This window comes from Cebus imitator, unplaced genomic scaffold, assembly GCF_001604975.1.
Source record: "Cebus imitator isolate Cc_AM_T3 unplaced genomic scaffold, Cebus_imitator-1.0 Scaffold82, whole genome shotgun sequence".
Taxonomy (NCBI): domain Eukaryota; kingdom Metazoa; phylum Chordata; class Mammalia; order Primates; family Cebidae; genus Cebus; species Cebus imitator.
Window position 1 is genome coordinate 1,841,848 of NW_016107397.1, and position 22,728 is coordinate 1,864,575.

At 56.0% G+C, this 22,728-nt stretch overlaps 1 protein-coding gene across 2 annotated transcripts in view; it reads left to right on the forward strand.

Moving 5' to 3' along the window:
- Positions 1-220: 220 nt before the first annotated feature.
- The window catches only part of RASA4B (RAS p21 protein activator 4B), a 35,266-nt gene continuing 12,758 nt past the window's right edge, over positions 221-22,728 (forward strand). The window contains exons 1-11 of one of the 2 annotated variants that reach the window (XM_017533500.2): positions 221-367; positions 6,011-6,067; positions 7,949-8,062; positions 8,591-8,652; positions 12,134-12,263; positions 15,842-15,923; positions 17,567-17,698; positions 17,988-18,082; positions 21,128-21,245; positions 21,468-21,618; positions 21,876-21,940. In XM_017533500.2, coding sequence (XP_017388989.1) covers positions 303-367; positions 6,011-6,067; positions 7,949-8,062; positions 8,591-8,652; positions 12,134-12,263; positions 15,842-15,923; positions 17,567-17,698; positions 17,988-18,082; positions 21,128-21,245; positions 21,468-21,618; positions 21,876-21,940 — 1,071 coding nt within the window. In that variant the 5' untranslated portion in view covers positions 221-302. Of the gene's footprint in view, positions 368-6,010; positions 6,133-7,948; positions 8,063-8,590; positions 8,653-12,133; positions 12,264-15,841; positions 15,924-17,566; positions 17,699-17,987; positions 18,083-21,127; positions 21,246-21,467; positions 21,619-21,875; positions 21,941-22,728 lie in introns of those variants that run through there. The other variant, XM_037740273.1, reaches the window with a different exon arrangement.

Consider the following 22,728-nt stretch of genomic DNA (forward strand, 5'->3'; position numbering starts at 1 on the left):
CGCCGGGCGTCAGCGCCTCCGCGCAGGCTCCGCCCCTCACGCCCCAGGCTGCCAGTGAGCGCCGCGGCCTGGGCCGGCCCCGCCCCGCCCCGGGGAACCCCAGCCGCGGATTGGTCGGTCCGGGCGCAGTTTCCCCCGCACGTGGGGCGGGGGCGGGGTGAATGGAGTGGCAGCGAAGCCCCGCCCCCGCCGCCCCGCCCCCACCTCCCAGCCCGGCCCGCCCCCCGCGGCACCCAGTCCAGCGCCCGCCGCCCGCAGTCCGGGACCCTGGTGTCTGGCTCCCAGAGAGCCGGGACCCCGCGATGGCCAAGCGCAGCTCGCTGTCCATCCGCATCGTGGAGGGAAAGAACCTGCCCGCCAAGGACATGTGAGAGCGGCCGGGGGTGGGAGCTCCAACTTTCCGGGGAGGGGCGCTGACCCCCAGGACGCCTGACCTTTCCGGGGTCCACCCACAATTAGAGCAGCGGAGAGGGTGCGGGAGTGCGGCCGCGGTGGGGGATCGGCGGGGAAAATGGGGACAGTGACATCTGCGAGCACCAGACAGGGGGTGACAAGAGGGGGACTAGTGTCCCCGAAGGCGGGGGTGGGGGGCTGGGAACTGGGGAGGGGGCGGGAATCTGTCAGCGATCCGCGGCTCACCAGGGGAAGGGGCTTTGATAGGACCGGAGCTGGAGCCGGGTGACATGCCAGGGGAGACGTCTTGGTGGTCTGCCCCTGGGGTGCTGTTGGACGGGATGGGAGGGCCCCCGTGCAAAGGAAGGGTCTTCCTTAGTAGTTCCAGAGCCCTTAATGCCCTGGAGTGTGTACCTGAAGCACACGTTGGGCCCAGGAGCTGTCCCCGGGCTTCCTGCTGTGCACTTGGGTAGGAGAGACTGGCATGAAAAGTGAGAACAGGTCAGGAGGCCAGGACTGGTGCAGGACGGTGGGGGGGCGGGGGAGGGTAGTAACTCGCTTGTGCCTCAGGCTTTACACCTGAGCCAACCCGTTAATCCTCGCAACCACCCCGCAAGGCAGTTCTCTCCGTTCCATTTCACAGATGAGGAAATCGAGGATCAGAGACGTGAAATGCTGGCTCCAAGTGGCTGGCAGAGCAGGGCCTTGTGTCTAGGGCTTCTAACAGGCGCTGACATCTGGGGATTCCCCTGGTCCCTCGCTAGATTTGGGGAGGCTTCAGGGGCCCCTTGTCCCACCCTTCTCAGTAGGTCCCAGGGCTGAGCTGCCTGCCCCTGGGCCCCCCATCTTGGCATTGTCACCACCTTCCTCATGTGCAGGCTTTAGGCAGCTCCCTGATCCTAGAGCCTCAGTTTCCCCTCTTTAAACTAGGGGTTGAAATCCCTCTAGAGGAAGAGGGGGAAAGCTCAAAGATGGAGGGGCACTGGCTGCCTGGAGGAGGACGGTGGGAGGGGGAGAGGGGATCCTGGAGGAAACAGAGTCCAAAGTCTGCAGGGCTGCAGTTCCCCACCCCTGGGGTTCCTCCTCGGGCACCCCGGGCTCCTGGATGCAGAGAAGTGGCCAGCGTGGGCGAGGGGGTGGAGCAGGGTGGGGGCAGGCGCTCCGCTCGCACATATGTATGGTGGCCCCTGTGAGCTTCCCAGCACGCTCAGCGCGCCACCACCGAGAGCAGTGCCAGTTCCAGGCCCCCTGGGTCTGATGAGGCCCAGCTCAGCAGTTGCCATGACAATGGGGAAGGGAGGGGTTGGACATCCCTAGGTGGGTTTCTGCCCTTGGAGGCTTGGAGGGAGGTGGGGCAGAAGCTGGCAGCGAGGTCTGTGGGCTGGGAGGCAGAGGAGCTCTGAGAAGGGTCTCAGCCTCCAGGCCCAGCCTTTAAGCACCCTCCCACCCCACCCCCACCACCACTGGCATTAGGAACTAGGTCATCTTGGCCTCTTCTGGCTGGTGGCGGCTGGGAGGAGCAGCCCCTCCGTCTGTTGCCTCCCTCCTCATCCCTGCAGCAGCTGGCCCTAGGCTCCAGGCTCTCACCAGCCCAGGGCAGCGAAGCTCTTGGGCTGTGCCCATGAAGAAGCCAGGGGCCTGGCTGCCAGTGCTTTGCCTCTGGGCAAAAGGATTTCATCTACAGGGGAGGGATGCCTTGGAATCTCCCTCCTCACCCTGCCCCCCTGCCTGCCCTACTCACATCCCCATTGCAACTTCCCTATCTTCCCCTGTGTCTGACAAACACAGCTCTGACCTGTCAGCCGCCTTTTAAACCATCCCATAAACTCAGTCCCTCACTGTGGGCTACTACCCTTCACATCTCTGCCTTCACCCACGTGTGGGGACTTCTGCCTTCAAGCACTCCTCTTCAGTCCTCCAGAAAACTCTTATTCATCCTTCAGAACCCCTCTCAAACTTCTCCTCTCCAGGGCTTTCCCTGCTACCCTTGGGCAGAGTTCCTGGCTCCTGGTCTCACCCCTCCGCCCAGCACTTTGAGTGGCAAGAGGAAACCCCTGGTGAGGCAGTGCAGCCGCCAAGCACTGTCCCAGCTGACTGTGAGGGCAGGGACCTTGACTCATTCTTCCTGGCATTCCTGGTGCCCTGGGTCCATTGTAGGGGAGAATAAGAGGTGTTCAGAACTTCCCCCACTTAATCCTCTTCTTAGCTTTATAAAGTAGACATCCTCACTTTGCACATGGGGAAACTGAGGCTCAAAAAGTGAAAGCTGTTTGCCAAGTTGACATAGAGGGTAGGTAGAGAAGTCAGGATTCAGATTGCTTTTGCCTGCTGCCGACAGGCCAAGAATCCAAGCCTGCCCATGGCCGCAAGGTTGCAGCTGCACTCAGTGGGACTGAGCCTAGGAAATCCTATGCAAAGCATTTGGCTGCAGAGTTGGGCAGGGGTTTGGAAATCAGAGGAGGCCCTCACTGAGTACTAGAGTTTCACTGTGCCTCACCAGCGCCCCGCCTATCTTCTGAGCAGCATCCCCTACAGCCAGGGCTTGCATACTTCCGAGGACAGGGAGCTCACCACCTCTCATAATGGCTCATCTTGATTGAGACAGTTCCAAGAAGGGAGCTACCCTCACACAGCTGCCAGCTGCCTCCCTGCCACTTCTAGTCATGGGTTTTTATTCCTCTAAAGGGCACGGAGCGCAGCTGCATTCCTCATCACTAGTAGCTTTCAGAGCCTGCCCGTTCCTGCCCTGCCTCTTCCCACTGTACTCCATCCCCACGTACCTAGGCATGAGCAAGTCTCATAATGACCAGTGACCCACTGCCTCCCGCACCAAGTGGCCCTGGGGACTGGCCCAAGGCTATTTCAGGGTTTCCCCTGATCCTCCCCTTTCCACAGCCTAGAAACTGCCAAGGCCCTAAATATAGAGGCCCCGAAAGTAGCCAGATGGGGCCAGTGGCGACTGGCTTGAGGAAGAAGAAGTGAGAGAAGCTGGCAGCCTAGGGGCCTCACTAGCCAGCGCAGAAGGAACTGGACAGGGCACAGGTCCCAGCAGCCCACTGGGTACCATGGTTGGGCCCAGATCCTTAAATCTGGCCTCAGCCGACTCTCAAGACTGGCCTCTTCCCGCCCCTCTGATCCGGCCACCCAGCTCTTCATAGTCCTTGCACACCAGGGTTCGGGTCATGCTTCCAGGCCTTTGGAAGCAGAAGCAGCCCAGTAGTGGGGGACAGTCCAGAGAGGCCCCGTCTTGCCTCAGCCAGCACTGACCTCTCCCTGCCTCCTCTGAGCTCCTTGTAACGCTCCTGGGTCCTGCAGCCCAGCCCAGCACCTGAGGTGTCCAGGGGCCTGATTGCTTAACACCTTTAGTGCCCTGGCTTTGGTTTGGTGGGATGCAAGCTGGGGTATTCACAGGGGGCTCCCTGGAGGAGGAGGCTCTTTATTTATTTGTTTATTTATTTTTGAGACAGAATCTTGCTCTGTTGCCAGGCTAGCTTCCTGGAGGAGAGGGCTCTTTATTTTACTTACTTATTTTTGAGACAGAATCTTGCTCTGTTGCCCGGGCTGGAGTGCAATGGTACCACCTTGGCTCACTGCAACCTCCCACCTCTGGGGTTCAAACGATTCTCCTGCCTCAGCCTCCCCAGTAGCTGGGATTACAGGCGTGCACCACCATACCCAGCTAATTTTTGTATTTTTAGTAGAGATGGGGTTTCACCATGTTGGCCAGGCTGGTCTCAAACTCCTGGCCTCATGTGATCTGCCCTCCTTAGCCTGTCAAAGTGTTGGGATTACAGGCATGAGCCACCGTGCCTGGCCAGGTGGAGGGGGCTCTCAAATGCCCGCAGGGGAAGGTTACAGGCAGAGTTGCAGACAGTGCTAACATTCACTGAGCACCCCCAAGACCTTCTCATATGGTCTCAGGACCCAGGGAGGCTCTCTTGTGAGCTGGGGTTACACTTCCCATTTTATAGGTAGGAAGACTGAGTCTCAGCAGACATTTCCTGTCTGTGTCCAGAGAGCTTCTGGAGCCATTTGCCCCAAGTGCCTTCCTCTGCCGAAAGAGCCCCTTTTCAGAAGGGAAGCAGAGCTTGGAATTCTCCACCCTCTGCCATAGAAATATACTTCCTTTTTATGGACACCCAGTGGAGGGACAGCTCTAGAGACAGCACTCGCTCACCCACTTTTACCCAGTGCCAGCCCTAGGCCTGGCTGGAGGCCTCTCCCAACTCCAGGAAGCCCCCAGCAACCTGAGACCCTTAGAACTGACCACGGGTTTGCCTTCCCCCCGCCTTTCCCCAGATAGCTGTTACTTTTATTCATGTATTCACTCATCAGTTTATTCATTGGTCTGTACATTCGGCAGACACTCAGGGGCCACCTGTCTTGTGCCAAGCCCTGTCAGGGCCCTGGCCCCAGGTAGCTCCCAGAGCAGGTGGGAGGCAGCTAATCACTACCAATCCAGATGAAGTGGGCAGGCAGTGTGAGCCCAGGGAGGACTTCCTCCCTGTCCCACCCCGGGGCAAGGGAGGGCCCTGGCAGGGCTGAGGGCAGACTAGGCAGCAGGGACAGCGCTGTCTGGGAGAGCAGGAGCAAAGGCTCCAGGGACAGTAAGGGGCTAGACTTCGGTGTGGAGGGTAGGGGTGGCAGGAGCTTGCCTGGGGCAGTTGCTTGGAGCTGTTTTGGGGGAGGCAGGGATGGGGTAGGAGGACACAGAAAGGAGGAACATTCTATCCCCTGCGGGAGGAACAGGAGGTTTCAGTACACTCTCTCTTTGTCCCTCTCCCTCCCCTCCCTGTATCTTCCCCCTCCCTTACCCTCTCACTCAGTATCCCTCTCCCTCTTACTCTCCTCCCTCTCTCTCCCCCTCCCTCTCCCCCTCCCTCTCACCCCTCACTCAGTTTCCCCCTCCCTCTTAACTCCCTCCTCTTACTCTCCTGTCTCTCTGGCTCCTTCTCTCTCCCCCTCCTTCTCTCTCTCCCTCCCTCTCTCTCCCCCTCCCTCTCACCCCTCACTCAGTTTCCCTCTCCCTCTTAACTCCCTCTTCTTACTCTCCTGTCTCTCTCTCCCCCCTTCTCTCTCCCCCTCCTTCTCTCTCCCCCTCCTCCCTCCCCCTCTCATTTCCTCTCCCCTCCCCCTCTCCCTCCCACTCGGCTCCCTCTCTCTCCTCCTCCCTCTCAGCCCCCTCCCTCTGTCTCCTTTTCCCTTCCCTCCCCTCCCTGTCCGTCCCCTTCCCTCTCTACTCCTCCCTCTGTCCCTCTCCCAGTTTCTCCCCTTCCTCCTCCCCTCCCTCTATCTTCTTCCTCTCCCTCCCCATCCCTGTCGTCTCCCCCCTCCCCATCCCTCCTCCACAGCTCTCCCTCCACCTACTCCCACCCCTGCCCAAGAAAGGGGAGCCCTGGTGCGGGTTCCTGCCCTCCCTCACCATCCGCTCCCGGGCTGCAGGCGGTGGCCCGCGTTTGGCTGGAGGAGCCTGCGGTCCCCAGCCCTAGACCCGGAGACTCAGCCTCCGCTCTCTTCCCCGCACTCCTCCCCAGGGGCCGGGCAGAAGGAGGGGCGTGCCGCGATGCCCCGCCCCCGTCCCGCCCTCCAGCCCCGCCCCTGCCCGTCTGTCTTGCAGCACCGGCAGCAGCGACCCCTACTGCATCGTGAAGGTGGACAATGAGCCCATCATCAGGTACCGCCCCCACCCCAGGAACGAGGGACGCTCCGCTGTCCCCGCAAAGGGCTGCGAATCTTGTTGTGAATTTTGTACGGAGATGGGAGGGAGCTTGGAGCACCTGATCCCCTGCCTGGGATCCCCACCTCGCCCTGACACCCCAGCTAGGGGGTGAGAAAGACCTTCCAGAAACTGGCCTGGCCAGCGGCTTCTCACCGGACCCCTCGTCTCTGCAGTCATCACAATCTCCGGGAGAGACTGATGCTGACGATTTGTAACAGCAGCTCTCGTTTGTGGAGCCAGCCCTTTTCCAGCCCGTTTAGTTCTTGCAATTAGCGAGATACGATATCATTACACCCCATTTACAGACAAGGAAACTGAGGCTCAGGGAGACTACCCTGCCCAAGGTCACATGCCTAGTAAGTGGCAGAGCCACATTGGAGCCCAAGTCTGGCCGCCCCAGAGCCTGAGCTCCCTCCCCCTCCCTGGTCCTGGCACTAATGTGGGGACTGTCTCCTGAGAGCCCCTGAGACTGGGCACCCCAGCCTGCACCCCAAAGGGACTTTCCTGGGATGTCCCTTCCTCCGTGGTCTCCATGATCTCTGGGCAGGGTCTTTGCTGTCCCCTCCCCTCCTTGACTCAGGCTCCTGCTTCCAAGTTCATGGCAGTGCTGCCCTGCTGTTCTGCCCACCTGAGTGCCTATGGCCTACTTGTAGCCAAGGCCGCCAGATTCCCAGTCCTTCCCCACCTGCAAGCAGAGTCCCAGCCTGTCTCGAGGGTCTGCAAACCACAGACAGAAAGAGGGAGTTGGGAAACAGGCCTGAGTTCAGATGACCTGCCTGAGAAGTGATTGGCATGGGGGGGGTCCCCTGAGCTTTCACCTGGTTCCTTGGGGTCTTCAGCATCCCCCACCCACTAGCCTGCTGAGTGACATGAGTTGAAGGCTCTGATCCACGGGGGTTTGGCCAGAGCTGAGTGGGGCTGAGAGGCCAGGTTCTGGAGCCGCCCTGAAGCAGCTATCCTGTGACCTGAGTGAAGCCAGCACCTGCCAACTGTGGTCTCAGTTTCCCCAAATGTAAAACAGCTGGAGAGGCTGGGCACAGTGGCCTGTGCCTGTAATCCCAGCACTTTGGGAAGCCAAGGTGGGCAGATCACCTGAGGTCAGGAGTTCGAGAGCAGCTTGACCAACACAGCAAAACCCTGTCTCTACTAAAACTACAAAATTGAGTTGGGCTTGGTGATGGGTGCCTGTAATCCCAGCTACCCAGGAGGCTGAGGCAGGAGAATTGCTTGAACCTGGGAGGCGGAGGTTGCAGTGAGCTGAGTTGATACCATTGCACTCCAGCCTGGACCGCAGAGCAAGACTTCGTCTCAAAAAAATTAAAGTAAAATAAATAGGCTGAGCACGGTGGCTCACGCCTGTAATCCCATCCCTTTTGGTGGCCGAGGCGGGTGGATCACCTGAGGTTGGGAGTTTGAGACCAGCCTGACCAACATGTAGAAATCTATCTCTACTAAAAATACAAAATTAGCTGGGCGTGGTGGCGGGCGCTTGTAATCCCAAGTACTCTGGAAACTGAGGCAGGAGAATCACCTGGACCCGGGAGGCGGAGGTTGCAGTGAGCTGAAATCACACCACTGCACTCCAGCCTGGGCAACAAGGGTGAAACTTTGTCTCATAAATAAATAAATAACAGCCAGAGAGAGGCAGCCCTGTGCCCTGTCCAGGGCAGAGAGGAAGGTCAGGGTTAGTGATTGGTGGTGGGTGGTAGGGTCTGGTGCAGGTAAATCACATCAGTAGCAAAGCCCGTGGTTACAGAGGTGGGGGGAGACACAAGGAAGTTTCCAGCCCAGGGCCTGAGGGTGGCCTGGGCACGTGCTGAGCGTTGTCTCCTGCAGGACGGCCACCGTGTGGAAGACCCTGTGCCCCTTCTGGGGTGAGGAGTACCAAGTGCATTTGCCACCCGCCTTCCACGCTGTGGCCTTCTACGTCATGGATGAGGATGCCCTCAGGTGGGTGACCCCTCTCCAGCTGGAACCCAGACCTGGCCACCTGACTGCTCCCTGGCCCATTCCACCGCCAGGACTCCTGGGTCCTTTTTTGTGTTGTCTTTGCAGCCTGGAGGGAGGCAGAGCCTGGGGGCCTGGGAGGGCGAAAGGCTTGAGTGCGTGGCTTCATGGTGCACGCGCCACGTCGCACGCAACACGTCACACGCGTGTGTGTGCAGGCATGCGGGTGCGGGTGTGCATGGACTATACATGTGCATGCAGGTGTGACAGGTGAAATGGACACCCAGAGAGCGTGAGCATGGCATGTGTGGGCATGAGAGAAACCTATCAATCCCCTCAGAGAGTCCAGAATCCCTGGTCTACAGAAAGGCCACAGGTCCAGGTCCACTGGGCTACCCTGCAAATGATGGCCATTTCCACCACCCTGCCCCCACCCTGGGGGGCCCTGAACTTGGTGGGAGGCAGGTGCTGGGCTCCAAGAGGGAAGGCACTGAAGCCATGCCCAGCTCTGGCTCCATCTCCCTCCTCTAGTCGGGACGACGTTATCGGGAAGGTCTGCCTTACAAGGGACACCCTGGCCGCTCACCCTAAGGGTAAGATGCTCCCTTTCCCTACCACACTGGTCTGCCCAGTTCCTGGCCTCCCCAGTTCCTGGCCTCCCTCCCACTCAGAGACCTCCCTTCTAGGCTCTGTCTGGTCTCCTGCTCAGGGAAAGCCGTTTCTACTCTCCCCAGAAGCCAGAGCCATGCCCAGCACCCCCGACCTGTTTTGCATTGTGTCCCCAATCCTAGTTGTCTCTTCCCTAGGGCGAAGAGGGTCGGCTAAGGGTGGAATCTGAGGCCTCTGCTGGCAGGAGAGAGGGCCTCCTTACACTCCATTGCTGAAGCGTAGAGACCCCTTCTCCCAATCGGGCCAGCTCCTTCTGTAATCCATGGGGTCCCCTCCACCTGGGCCCCAGTACTACTGTGTCCTAAGTCTGAAGGGTTGGCCCGGAGCCAGTCCAAGGTGGAGATCCCTTTGAATTATTCCTAGGATGCAGACATTGTTTTGTCTTACTTTTTAAAATTTTTGTATAGTAAAAAAAGTCAGAGGCTGGGCATGGTGGCTCATGCCTATAATTCCAGCACTTTGGGAGGCCAAGGCAGGTGGATCACCTGAGGCCAGGAGTTCGAGACCAGCCTGGCCAACAGGGTGAAATCCCATCTCTACTAAAAATAAAAATTAGCCAGGCTTGGCGCTTGCCTATAATCCTAGCTATTTGGGAGGCTGAGGCAGGAGAATGGCTTGAACCCCGCAGTCAGAGGTTGCAGTGAGCCAAGATCATGCCATTGCACTCCAGCCTGGGTGACAGAGTGAGACCCTGTCTCAAAAAAAAAAAAAAAAAAGGAGATTGGGGGTCTCACTCTGTTGCCCAGGCTGGTCTTGAACTCCTGGCTTTGACGGATCCTCCCGCCTTGGCCTCGCTCAAGTGCTAGGATTACAGGCGAGAGCCACCATGCTCTGCCCAGACATTATTTTGAGGAGTCAGCCCTGTGGCAGCCTCACTGTGTGTGCCCTTGGGCAGCTCTTCTCTGGGCTTCTCTGAGGGTTCAAACCAGTTCTTGGATGCCATGGGCTCTGCCATCAGAGCCTTTGTGTCCTGCTCACCAGCTTCCCCTGCACACACCTGCTCCTGTCTGTGAGGCTGGACCAGGCGTGGGGGCAGGGCGGAGGCAGGTTCTGCTGACTCATGGGGCCTCTTAGCCCCGGCCAGGCCAGAGGCCTCTCCCACCTGCAGCCTTAGCCAGCCTCTCTGGGGTCTAGTGGCCCCAGTGAGGCCATTCCTTGGGGTCCCTTGTAGCTTCCCCCTCCGGGCCTCAGACCCTCCTCCCAGCAACCCTAGGGGAGAGCCACTCTCCTTCGGTTTTAAGATGGGGAATCTGGGCCGGGCACCGTGGCTCACACCTATAATCCCAGCACTTTGGGAGGCCAAGCTGGGCGGATCACGAGGTCAGGAGTTCGAGATCAGCCTGACCAACATGGTGAAACACCATCTCTACTAAAAATACAAAACTTAGCACGATGTTGTGGCACGTGCCTGTAATCCTAGCTACTCAGGAGCCTGAGGCAGGAGAATCGCTTGAATGTGGGAGGTGGAGGTTGCAGTGAGCCGAGATCGTGCGAGGTGGGAGGATTGCTTGAGGTCAGGAGTTTGAGAGCAGCTTGCGCAACATAGCAAGATTCTATCTTTTTCTTTCTTTCTTTCTTTTTTTTTTTTGAGACGGAGTCTTGTTCTGTCACCCAGGCTGGAGTGCAATAGTATGATCTCAACTCACTGCAACCTCCGACTCCTGGGTTCAAGCGATTCTCCTGCCTCAGCCTCCCGAGTAGCTGGGATTACAGGTGTGTGCCACCATGCCCAGCTAATTTTTGCAACTCTAATTTTGCAACTCAACAAAAAAGTTGCTATTTTCTTGCAACTCTACTTTTTTGGAATCTTAGTAATCTTAGTAGAGACAGGGTTTCACCCTTGTTTGCCAGGCAAGTGCAAGACTCCTTTTTTTTTTTTTTTTTTTTTAATATTTTAACAAATCTACTTTAATTCTAAAATAAATTAACCTAGAATGGCCAGTAATATACAACGTTTATATGTTTATTTTATACGTCTCTATCTAATACAAGTTTATTTGTTTATGTGCAGTATATAACTATTTTAGATATGAGTCCTGACGGAATGATGAAATTATTTTCTTGCAACTCTACTTTATGCCTATGAAGGGTGTGACCTTGCAATGCCCTCCTGGCAAGGCTCCATCTTAATAAAATAAATTTTAAATGTAGGCCAGGCTCACGGCTCACCCCTGTAATCCCAGCATTTTGGGAGGCTCAGGTGGGCAGATCACTTGAGGCCAGGAGTTTGAGACCAGCCTGGGCAACATAGCAAGACTCCATCTTAATAAATTTTTTTTTTTTGAGACAGAGTCTTGCTCTGTTGCCAGGCGCCAGGCTGGAGTGCAGTGGCACAAGCCCAGCTCACTGCAACCTCCGCCTCCCAGGTTCAAGCAATGCTCCTGCCTCAGCCTCCTGAGTAGCTGGAACTACAGGTGTGTGCCACCATGCTAATTTTTGTATTTTTTAGTAGAGACAGGGTTTCACCATGTTGGCCAGGATGGTCTCGATCTCTTGACCTCATGATCCACATGCCTCAGCCTCCCAAAGTGCTGGGATTACAGGCGTGAGCCACTGCGCCCGGCCAATAAAAAATTTTTTAAATTTAGGCCAGGCGCAGTGGCTCACACCTATAATCCCAGCATTTTGGGAAGCTGAGGTGGGTGGATCACTTGAAGCCAGGAGTTCAAGCCTGGCCAACATGGCGAAACCACGTCTCTACTAAAAATACAAAAATTAGGCCAGGTGCTGTGGCTCACACCTGTAATCCCAGCACTTTGGGAGGCTAAGGTGGGCGGATCATGAGGTCAAGAGATCAAGACCATCCTGCCCAATATGGTGAAACCCCGTCTCTACTAAAAACACAAAAATTAGCTGGACATAGTCCTGTAGTCCCAGCTACTCAGGAGGCTGAGTCAGGAGAATGGCTTAAACCCGGGGGGCGGAGGTTGCAGTGAGCCAAGTTCGTGCCACTGCACTCCAGTCTGGCAACAGAGCGAGGCTCTATCTCAAANAAATTAGCCAGACATGGTGGTGCATGCCTGTAATCCCAGCTACTTGGGAGGCTGAGGCAGGAGAATCACTCGAACCCAGGAGGCGGAGGCTGCAATGAGCTGAGATCTCACCACTGCACTCCCACCTGGGCAACAGAGCAAGACCCTGTCTCTAAAAACAACAACAACAAAATGACCTGATAGTGAAGGCGCAGGCCCCAGGCCATACTGACTTAGATTCTAATCGCAGCTCCTCCAACCGCTGTTGTTCACCTGCTGAGCCTCGGTTTCCCCATCTGTCACTGGGGATACCAGCCCCTGCGTCACGGGTGCTTAGGGGATTCCCAGGGGATTATGGAGGTGCCTGGTGGGGGCTGAGGGTGAGGGGTGTGTGGGGGTTCAGGGCCGGTCCCTGGCTGAGCTGACCCCACAGGTTTCAGCGGGTGGACCCACCTGATGGAGGTTGACCCTGATGAGGAAGTGCAGGGCGAGATCCACCTACGGCTGGAAGTGCTGCCGGGGGCCCGGGCTCGCCGACTTCGCTGCTCTGTGCTGGAGGCCAGGTGAGACTCAGGGGCCCGGGGGGCAGGCAGTGGGTCCCCTGCAACTAGAGAAACCCATTGAGGAAGCTGAGCCTCCCCTCGCCCCACCTCTACCTCCTGGTCCCAGAGCCGGCCACTTCCCATCAAAGCCTGCTTTCAAGCAAGGGCCTCGCCAGGCAATGTCTGATGCCTGTCATCCCAGCACTTTGGGAGGCCAGGGTGGGTGGATCACCTGAGGCCAGGAGTTCAAGACCAGCCTGACCAACATGGTGAGACTCTGTCTGCACTAAAAACACAAAAATTACCTGGGCATGGTGATGCATGCCTGTAATCCCAGCTACTTGGGAGGCTGAGACATGAGAATCACTTGAACCCAGAGCCGAAGGTTGCAGTGAGCCGAGATCGTGCCATTGCACTCCAGCCTGGGCAACAAAAGTGAAACTCCATCTCAAAAAGAAAAAAAAAGAGAATCTGGGGAGGTTTTCTGGACTTGGAGATGTTTCCTGGATGATTTCCACTCAAGGGGTTATGTCCTTTAAGGGAAAAGCTAATGTTCTCATGGAGAAACTTGAGCCATCACAGAGGAATGGAGTAGGGGGTATAGGTGAGGGACCCCAAACTCTGGTCACACAGTCCCAGTGCCCCAGTGCTGGGGCCGGCTTCTCTATCTTTAACCCCAGTGTGAACTTGGCCTGGTGGGTGTGTGTGTGGGGTAAGCGGGTCCTTTGTGGGGCTGGAGTGTGAAAAGAATTGCTAAAAATCTCCCGATGGGCAAAATGAGGGTTCCCCCAAGGAGGGACACTGGCCTGGATGGTTCCATGAGCCTGAGTCACCTGTGACAGGGCCACTGCCCCACCCCAGGGTATTTTTAGCTGCACTCTCGTCTGGGCCTGAGTGTGAGTCACACTCTGTCCCTGAGAAGTGCCTTCCTTTCCATCACCAAACTCACCGCCCCGTAGTCGCTCCCTGACTGTGGGACGGGAGGGTGGCCCCCAGCCAGGCAGCCCCTATGGAGCCAGTGTGACCCTGACTCTTGGGAGGTCAGCCTAAAAGGAAGACTTCTCTTGGGCAGAGGAGGGGTGTGGGTCAGATGATGCTCACATTGCTCACGCGGGAGTTATTTTCTGTCCTGGGAAAATAGAAAAGAATGGAAAAATGGCTGGGCTTAGGCTGAGCCTCAGCCACCCCCTCACACTCGCTCACCTTCTGGCGCCCCCCATTCATTCTCCCCACCCCACCCCCACTCATCCACTTCCTCCATCCTTATCCTTGCCGGGCACCGGGCTGTCTGGGGGACAGGCATGCACACGTGTGTACACGCTCACACACACACCCGGGCTCTGGGACCTCGGGACTGCTTCTCCTGGGCACCCATCGTCACCCATGAAGATGGGAGGCACGGAAGCATGTCTCCCTGGCCCTCCCCTCACTCCAGGTGTCTTCTCTCTCCCATCCTCTGGGGCCACAGTGGCTGACCGTCTGTTAGAGTCTTAGCAAGGGAGAGGAATCTCCAGGCCTCTCTTAGAGTGAGGGGACTTGTCCCCCATTGTCCTCACCAATGAGACTCTTGTTGGAATCCCAAGTCAGCTTAAGAAGGTCCATTTGCTGCAGAGGAAGAAAGAACATGTCCTCTTTATTTTTTTCTGAGCAAATTCTCAATATTTCAATAAAACCGTGGGGGTTTTATTGTTTGTTTGTTTGTTTTTTGAGAGAGAGAATCTTGCTCCGTCATCCAGGCTGGAGTGCAGTAGTGTTTTCTAGGCTTACTGCAACCTCCGCTTCCCAGGGTTTAAGTGATCTCCTGCCTCAGCCTCCTGAGTAACTGGGACTACAGGGGTACCCCACCATGCCCAATTAATTCTTTTGTATTTTTAGTAGAGACAGAGTTTCACCAGGTTGGCCAGGCTGGTCTCCAACTCCTGACCTCAGGTGATCCTCCTGCCTCAGCTTCCCAAACTGCTGGGATTACAGGCATGAGCCAGTGTGCCTGGCCTCAACCTTGGGGTTTTATTAGATAGTTTTTGAGCGAGAAAGAAAGGCAGGTGTGAGAAGTTTAAAATAACAAAGATGAGTGGGCTTTGGTGTTCTTCCATAAAGAGTTCTTTTTTTTTTTTAATTTATTTTTTTAGAGATGGGGTCTCGCTATGTTGCCCAGGCTGGAGTGCAGTGGCTATTCACAGGCATGATCCCACTACTGATCAGCACGGGAGTTTTGACCTGCTCCATTTCCAACCTGGGCCGGTTCACCCCTCCTTAGGCAACCTGGTGGTCCCCCGCTCCCAAGAGGTCACCGTATTGATGCCAAACTTAGTGTGGACACCCGATTGGCATAGCGCACTACAGCCCAGAACTCCTGGGCTCAAGCGATCCTCCACCTCAGCCTCCTGAGTAGCTGGGACTACAGGCACGAGCCACTGCACCCCGCTTCCATAAAGAATTCTAAAGTGGGGGATATGTGGAAGGGTGTAGTAATCCCAGTGCTTTGGGAAGCAGAGGTGGAAAGATCTCTTAAGGCCAGGAGTTTGAGACCAGCCTGGGCAACATAGCAAGATCCTGTCTCTACAAAAAAAAAAATTTTAAATAAGCCAGGCGTGGTAGTGCACTCCTATAGTCCCAGCTACTTGAGAGGCTGAGGTAGGAGGATCGCTTGAGTCCAGGAGGTGGAGGCTGCAGTGAGCTATGATTGTACCACTGCACTCCAGCCTGGGCAACAGAACAAGATCCTGTCTCAAAAAAAGAAAAAAAGTGGGGGGGGGGAGCTGAGCGTGATGGCTCATTCCTGTAATCTCAGCACTTTGGGAGGTCAAGGTAGGTGGATCACCTAAGGTCAGGAGTTTGAGACCAGCCGGGCCAACCTGGTGAAACCTGTCCCTACTAAAAATACAAAAATCAGCCAGGTGTGGTGGTGGGCAGCTGTAATCCCAGCTACCTGGAAGGCTGAGGCAGGAGAATCGCTTGTAAGTGGGAGGCAGAGGTTGCAGTGAGCCAAGATTACTCCACTGCACTCCAGCCTGGGTGACAGAGCGAGACTCCGTCTCAAAAAAAGAAAAAAAAAAAAAATGCTGGGGTGCTGTGACTAGACCTGGGCTGTATAAAGACCCGTCTGTGGAGAGAGGAAAGGGCTGCACCTCACCCCTCCACCAGGTAGGGCGACATGACTGGGGCAGGTTTTCCAGAAGCGCACTCTCTCCCTAAACCTGAGCTCAGTAGCGATTAGCTTTTCCAGTTTCCTGATGAGGAAGCAAGGCTCAGGGCAGCCCTGGGAACAGAGGGCCGGGCACGTGGCCCCAGCGGTTCCCTGGCAGCACTCACACCTGGCCCCCTGGAAACCCCCTCAGAGTGAGGTGCAGCCACTGGCCTGGTAGGAAGGAGTCACGGCCTCCACCTTGGGGGACTCTTGGCCACATGGGTGACTGTGGGGAGGTGGCTGTGGGAACAGGGCCCAGGAAGGGGAGAGGCTCACTGTCCACAGTCAGCTTGCCAGGAACGGAATGTGCCCAGGCCTTTTGGCCCGTTGTGGTTATATAATGGTGGTGACAAGTGGGGGAGGGGGGCTCAGGGGACAAGTGGATGATCCTCCCTTCCTCCACCCCCACCAGAGATCTGGCACCAAAGGACCGCAATGGCGCATCTGACCCCTTCGTCCGAGTGCGCTACAAGGGCCGGACGCAGGAGACCTCGGTGAGGAGGCCAGAGGGCAGGGAAGGGCAGGAGGCTCGGGGACCTGCCAGCCATGCCCCCATCGCTCACCTCACTATCGGCTCACCGTCACCTGGAGGAACAGATTGGGAGCCACAGTCTTACGGAGGAGGCCCAGGGAAGGGGGCGACCTGTCTAAGGGGACATAATAGGTCCCAGCCCCTCTGGTGCCAACTCCGCTCACTCCTGGCCATGCTGGGGGGTGAGGAGGGGATTAAGACAGCTGGAGTGGCATTTATCTGGGAACACCCAAGCTGCCTTCCCCACCCACAGGAAACATCCGGGGGGGGGCTCATTTCTGAGCAGGAAAGTACCAAGGTCTGGCTTCTCAGTGGAGTCGCTGCTGTTTTTTTGCTTTGTGTTTTGTGGCTTGTTTTTGGTTTTTTGGTTTTTTTTTTTTTGAGGCTGAGTCCTGCTCTGTCGCCCAGGCTGGAGTGCAGTGCATCTCGGCTCCCTGCAGCCTCTGCCTCCTGAGTTCAAGCAATTCTCCTGCCTCAACCTCCTGAGTAGCTGGAATTACAGGCACATGCCACCACACCCGGCTAATTTTCTGTATTTTTAGTAGAGATGGGGTTTCACCATGTTAGTCAGGCTGGCCTCGAACTCCTGGCCTCAAGCGATCCTCCTGCCTTGGCCTCCCAAAGTGCTGGGATTACAGGCATGAGGCACCTCGCCAGCCCTGTGTTTTTTGTTTGTTTGTTTGTTTTAATTTTTTGTTTCCATAGATTATTGGAGAGCAGGTGGTGTTTGGTTACATGAGTAAGTTCTTCAGTGGTGATTTCTGAGATTTGGTGCACCCATCAGCTGTGCACCTCACACTGCACTTGATTTGTAGCCTTTTAGTCCTCACCCCTCCCACCGTTTCTCCCGAGTCCCCAAAGTCCACTCTGTCACTCTTATGCCTTTGCATCCTCATAGCTTAGCTCCCACTTATGAGTGAGAACATACGATGTTTCATTTTCCATTCCTGAGTAACTTCACTTAGAATAATAGTCTCCAGTTCCATCCAGCTTGCTGTGAATGCCACTAATTCATTCCTTTTTTATGACTGAGTAGTATTCCATTATATATATATATATATATATATATATACACATACACATACCGTGGTTTCTTTATCCACTTGTTGATTGATGAGCATCTGAGTTGGTTTCACATTTTTGCAACTGCAAATCATTCTGTTATAAACATGCGTGTGTGAGTATCTTTTTCGTATTGGTATCTTTTCCTCTGGGTAGAGAGATACCCAGTGGTGGGACTGCTGAATGGAGTGGTAATTCTACTTTTAGTTACTTGAGGAATCTCTACACTGTTTTCTATAGTGGTGGTTCTCGTTCACATTCCCACCAGCGGTGTAGAAGTGTCCCCTGTACACCTCATCCACACAGTCACTACTGTTTTGCTGTGTGGCCTTGGATACGTCTCTTCCCCACCCTGGGCCTCAATTCTCCCCATCTGAGAAACGTGTGGGAGCTTAGGACATGACATTGTAACCCCTGATGTGGCAGAGCCTCCAAGGCGAGGAGGCTGCAGGGACAGGGCGGTGTCTGAGGCAGCTCTGCTTTCTGCCCAGCCTGGGGAGTCTGGTGGCATCAGCCTAACCCCCTCCCACCCGCTCTGCGCAGATCGTGAAGAAGTCATGCTACCCACGCTGGAATGAGACATTTGAGTTTGAGCTGGAGGAGGGGGCCGCAGAGGCGCTGTGTGTGGAGGCCTGGGACTGGGATCTTGTCAGCAGAAATGACTTCCTGGGCAAAGTGAGCACCCCTCCCTCCAGGCTGCACCTGTTGTCCCCCAGCACCTGGCTCCATTGCAGCCACCCCACACTCAGAGATCTCCCTCCAGCTTCCCCAGAGAGGGCTACTCAGGAAGTGCCTGGGACTACCTGCCCCCCACGCCCGCACCCCGTCTACCAGAACCAGCAACTTCTCCCCACAGCCACTGGCGCTCAGGGACCCTTGGAGGACCCTCCCCACTAAGAACAGTAGTTGGCAAGGAGGAGACCTAAGTGTCCCAGCTCCAGGAGGACTTCCACTGTGTCCCCAGGTGGTGATCGATGTCCAGAGACTGTGGGCGGCCCAGCAGGAGGAGGGCTGGTTCCGGCTGCAGCCCGACCAGTCCAAGAGCCGGCGGCGCGAAGAGTAAGTGCGAGGGGCTGGGGCAGGGCTGAGGGTGGGGAACCGGCTACAGGCAGGCAGGGCAGGTGGGCTGCTCAGGGGCGAGAGGTCAGGAGACGCAGGTCCAGGGTTCCCTCAGCCCCTGCCCACCAGGCCAGCACCCTTCTCATCCAGGCTGGGCTTTACCTTCCCACAGTCCCACACTCAGCTCCATCTTTTTTTTTTTTTTCTTTTGAGACAGAGTCTTGCTCTGTTGCCCAGGCTGGAGTGCAGGGGCGCAATCTCTGCTCACTGCAACCTCCAGTGATTCTCCTGCTTCAGCCTCCCGATTAGCTGGGATTACAGGTGCCCACCACCACACCCGGCTAATTTTTACATTTTTAGTAGAGACAAGGCTCCACCATGTTGGCCAGGCTGATTTCAAACTCTTGACCTCAAGTGATCCACCTGCCTCGGCCTCCCAAAGTGCTGGGATTACAGGCGTGAGCCACCACACCTGGCCAGCTCTGTCTTCTTAGCTCACAGGTTATACAGGTCTCCTGCTTTCTGCCCTCTGGAAATTTCTAAAACAAGTGCTCAGACACTTTGACAATTTCCCTGCAGACTTCAGACCCGGGTTCAAGTCTCCAGGGTCCGTGTCCCTGAGCCACAGCTCTAATTCCCTCCCCAAGATTCTCCAGGAATATGGTTTCCAGATAAAAGACAGGACACCCTTGCCCAGAAGTGGTGGCTCATGCCTGTAATCCCAGCTCTTTGGGAGGCCGAGGTGGGAGGATCACTTGAGGCGAGGAGTTTGAGACCAGCCTGGGCAAGAAAGTGACACTTCGTCTCTACAAATAAATAAAAAATTAGCTGGGCATGGTGGTACATTCCTGTGGTTCTAGCTACCCTGGGCATTGAGGTGGGAGGATTGCTTGCACCCAGAAGATGGAGGCTACAGTGAGCTATGATCACTTCTGCACTTCAGCCTGGGTGACAGAGCAAGACCCTGTTTCAAAAAAAAAGGCCAGACGCAGTGACTCACGTCTGTAATCCCAGCACTTTGGGAGGCTGAGGAGGGTGGCTCACATGAAGTCAGGAGTTCAAGACCAGCCTGGCCAACATGGTGAAACCCTGTCTCTACTAAAAGTATAAAAATGAGCCGGGTGTGGTGGCAGGTGTCTGTAATCCCACCTATTTGGGAGGCTGAGGCAGGAGAATCGGTTGAACCCAGGAGGCAGAGGTTGGAGTGAGCCGAGATCACCCTGCTGCACTCTAGCTGGGAGACAGGGCAACACTCAGTCTCAAAAACAAAAACAAAAACACTCTGTACTATTTGAGACAATACCTATACAAAAAATATTCAAATTTAGGCCAGGCACGTGGTGGCTCATGTCTGTAATTTCAGCACTTTGGGAGGCCAAGGCAGGAGGATCACTTGAGCCCAGGAGTTCAAGACCAGCCTGGGCAACATAGCAAGACCCCATCTCTAAAAAAATAGTTAATAAGTAAATAAAATCTTCACATTTAACTGTCTTGGGTTGTCGTTTTGCTAAATTTGGCAGCCTGTCTAGGAAGCCCTCATCTTACAAATGACAACAGCGAGGTTTGCTGTGACTCCCACAGCCCTGGATGGTTCAGCTTTGTGTCCCCGTGGAAGGCCCCAGACCCCTCTCTCCTCCATTTCCATTCTTTTTTTTTTTTTTTTTTTGAGACGGAGTCTCACTCATGTTACCCAGGCTGGAGTGCAATGGCGTGATCTCGGCTCACCGCAACCTCCGCCTCCTGGGTTCAGGCAATTCTCCTGCCTCTGCCTCCTGAGCAGCTGGGACTACAGGCACGTGCCACCATGCCCAGCTGATTTTTTGTATTTTTAGTAGAGACGGGGTTTCACCATGTTGGCCAGGATGGTCTCGATCTCTTGACCTCGTGATCCACCCGCCTCGGCCTCCCAAAGTGCTGGGATTACAGGCTTGAGCCACCGCGCCCGGCTTCCATTTCCATTCTTAACAGGGTAGGGGCAGGTGGGCGGCTGCGTGTCAGCACCAAGGCATTTCCATAGAGCCAACAAAGGCCCATCTTCTTTTTTTTTTTTTTTTTGAGACAGTCAGGCTGGGGTATGGTGGTGCAATCTTGGCTCACTGCAACCTCTGCTTCCCAGGTTGAAGTGATTCTCCTGCCTCACTTCAGTCTCCCAAGTCGCTGGGATTACAAGCACCTGCCACCACACTGGCTACCTTTTTTCTTTCTTTTCTTTTCTTTCCTTTTGGAGACGGAGTTTTGCTCTTATTGCCCAGGCTGGAGTGCAGTGGCGCGATCTTGGCTCACCACAACCTCCGCCTCCCGGATTCAAGTGATCCTCCTGCCTCAGCCTCCAGAGTAGCTGGGATGACAGGCATGCACCACCACACGCAGCTAATTTTGTATTTTTGTAGAGACGGGGTTTCCCCATGTTGGCCAGGCTGGTCTTGGACTCCCAACCTCAGATGATCCGCCCACCTAAGCCTCCCAAAGTGCTGGGGTTACAGGCGTGAGCCACCACGCCAGGCTCAGGGACCCTTCTTAACACATACTGTGCATGAAGCTTGTGCTGAGCAGGGGTAGTGGGGGCCTTAGAGGATGTCATGCCTTGGTTCACACCCTCCCTGTCAGAACAGGGAAGCTTGGAAGCTGGATCTAATGTGGCAAGTTGCTACTGAACCAGCTCGAGCCTCAGTTTCCCTATTAGGTTGTTTTGAGGGTTGGGGATTTATTTCACTGTAAAGTGCACACAGGCTGGTGCCATCATCTGGGAGTGTATAGATTCAAGGCTGGGAGACCCACATACCCAAGCTTGGAGGTGGCAGGGAGCCGGACCTTGAAGACAGATAGAGGTGCCATAAATGCAGAGGCAAGAAGGGCTTTCCAGAAAGAGAACATAAATAGCCGGGCAGAGCCTAGGAGGCAGAGCTGTGCAGGGCACCCAGATGGAGGGCATGAGCAGAGGGACGGGAGGCTGGCCCCAAGAGAGAAAGACGGGAGGCCGTGGGAGGGGCGCGGCCCAGGGTGGCCTGGGTCCCCGGTGGAGAGGTCACAGGCTGCCCATTCCAGGGGCAACCTGGGCTCCTTGCAGCTGGAGGTGCGGCTGCGGGATGAGACGGTGCTGCCCTCCAGCTGCTACCAACCGCTGGTGCAGCTGCTGTGCCAGGAGGTGAAGCTGGGCGTGCAGGTGAGGGCCCCGGGGCAGGGGGGAGGGTCCAGCGGCGGTAGGCCTAAGCCCTGTCCTAAACACATTCTGCAGAATGGAAAACTGAGGTCTGGGGATGTAAGGAGTTGGCCAGTGCCCAGGGCCCCGTCCCCGGCCACCCCTTGGGAAAGCACCTTCCTTCTCCGGGGTACCCTGAGGTTCTCAGAGGGAAGGGTTCGGGATCCCCCGTGCCTCTCCCTGCAGGGCCCGGGGCAGCTGATCCCACTCATTGAGGAGACAACCAGCACGGAGTGTCGACAGGACGTGGCCACCAACCTGCTCAAGCTCTTCCTGGGGCAGGGGCTGGCCAAGGACTTCCTGGACCTACTCTTCCAGCTGGAGCTGAGTCGCACCAGTGAGGCCTGGGAGGGAGCTGGGCCCAGCGGACTGGGAGGTGGTGGTGGGGAGGAGATCCTCGTGCAAGAGGCAGATGGGAGACAGGAGGGAGGTAAGGGACAGAGCCAAGGGCAGAGGTGGGACAGTGGGCTGGGAGGTGGCGAGGAGGCCCTTTATTGAGGGGCCAGCTTAGGTCCCCCAGCCCCAAGGTCCTCTGTCCCCCCCACCCCGAAAGCTTTGTCCCAGCCCCCTACCCACTGGGACCTCTGTTTGTAGGTGAGGCCAACACCCTGTTCCGGAGCAACTCCCTGGCCTCAAAGTCCATGGAGTCCTTTCTGAAGGTGAGGTTGCCTTCGATATTGTCCTCATCTTACAGATGACAACAGTGAGGTTCAGAGATACCAATGGAAGGGCTGCAACTTCCACTCCAGTGTTCTATCTCTGTATTCAGAGCCCTTGAAGGTTAAGAATGTGGCCCAGCCAGGCACAGTGGCGCGTGCCTGTAGTCCCAGCTACTCGGGAGGCGGAGGCTGGAGGATCGCTTGAGTCTAGGAGTTCTGGGCTGTAGTGCGCTATGCCGATCAGGTGTCCACACTAAGTTCGGTATCAATATGGTGACCTCTCGAGAGTGGGGGCCCACCATGTTGCCTAAGGAGGGGTGAACCGGCCCAGGTCAGAAACAGAGCAGGTCAAAACTCCCATGCTGATCAGTAGTGGGATCGAGCCTGTGAATAGCCACTGCACTGGGCAACACAGCGGACCCCATCTCTTAAAAAAAAAAAAAAAGAGAGAGATAGAAAAGAATGTGGCTGAGCACAGTAGCTCATGCCTGTAATCTCAGCACTTTGAGAGGCTGAGTCAGGTGGATCATCTGAGGTCAGGAGTTTGAGACCAGCCTGGCCAACCTGGTGAAACCCCGTCTCTACTAAAAATGCAAAAATTAGCCTGGTGTGGTGGCGGGCTCCTGTAATCCCAGCTACTGAGGAGGCTGAGGCAGAATTGCTTTAACCAGGAGGCAGAGGTTGCAGTGAGCTCACGCCACTGCACTCCAGCCTGGGCCACAGAGCGAGACTCCATCTCTCCCCCAAAAAAGTGTGTGTGTGTGGTGTGTGTGTGTGTGTGTTTAAGT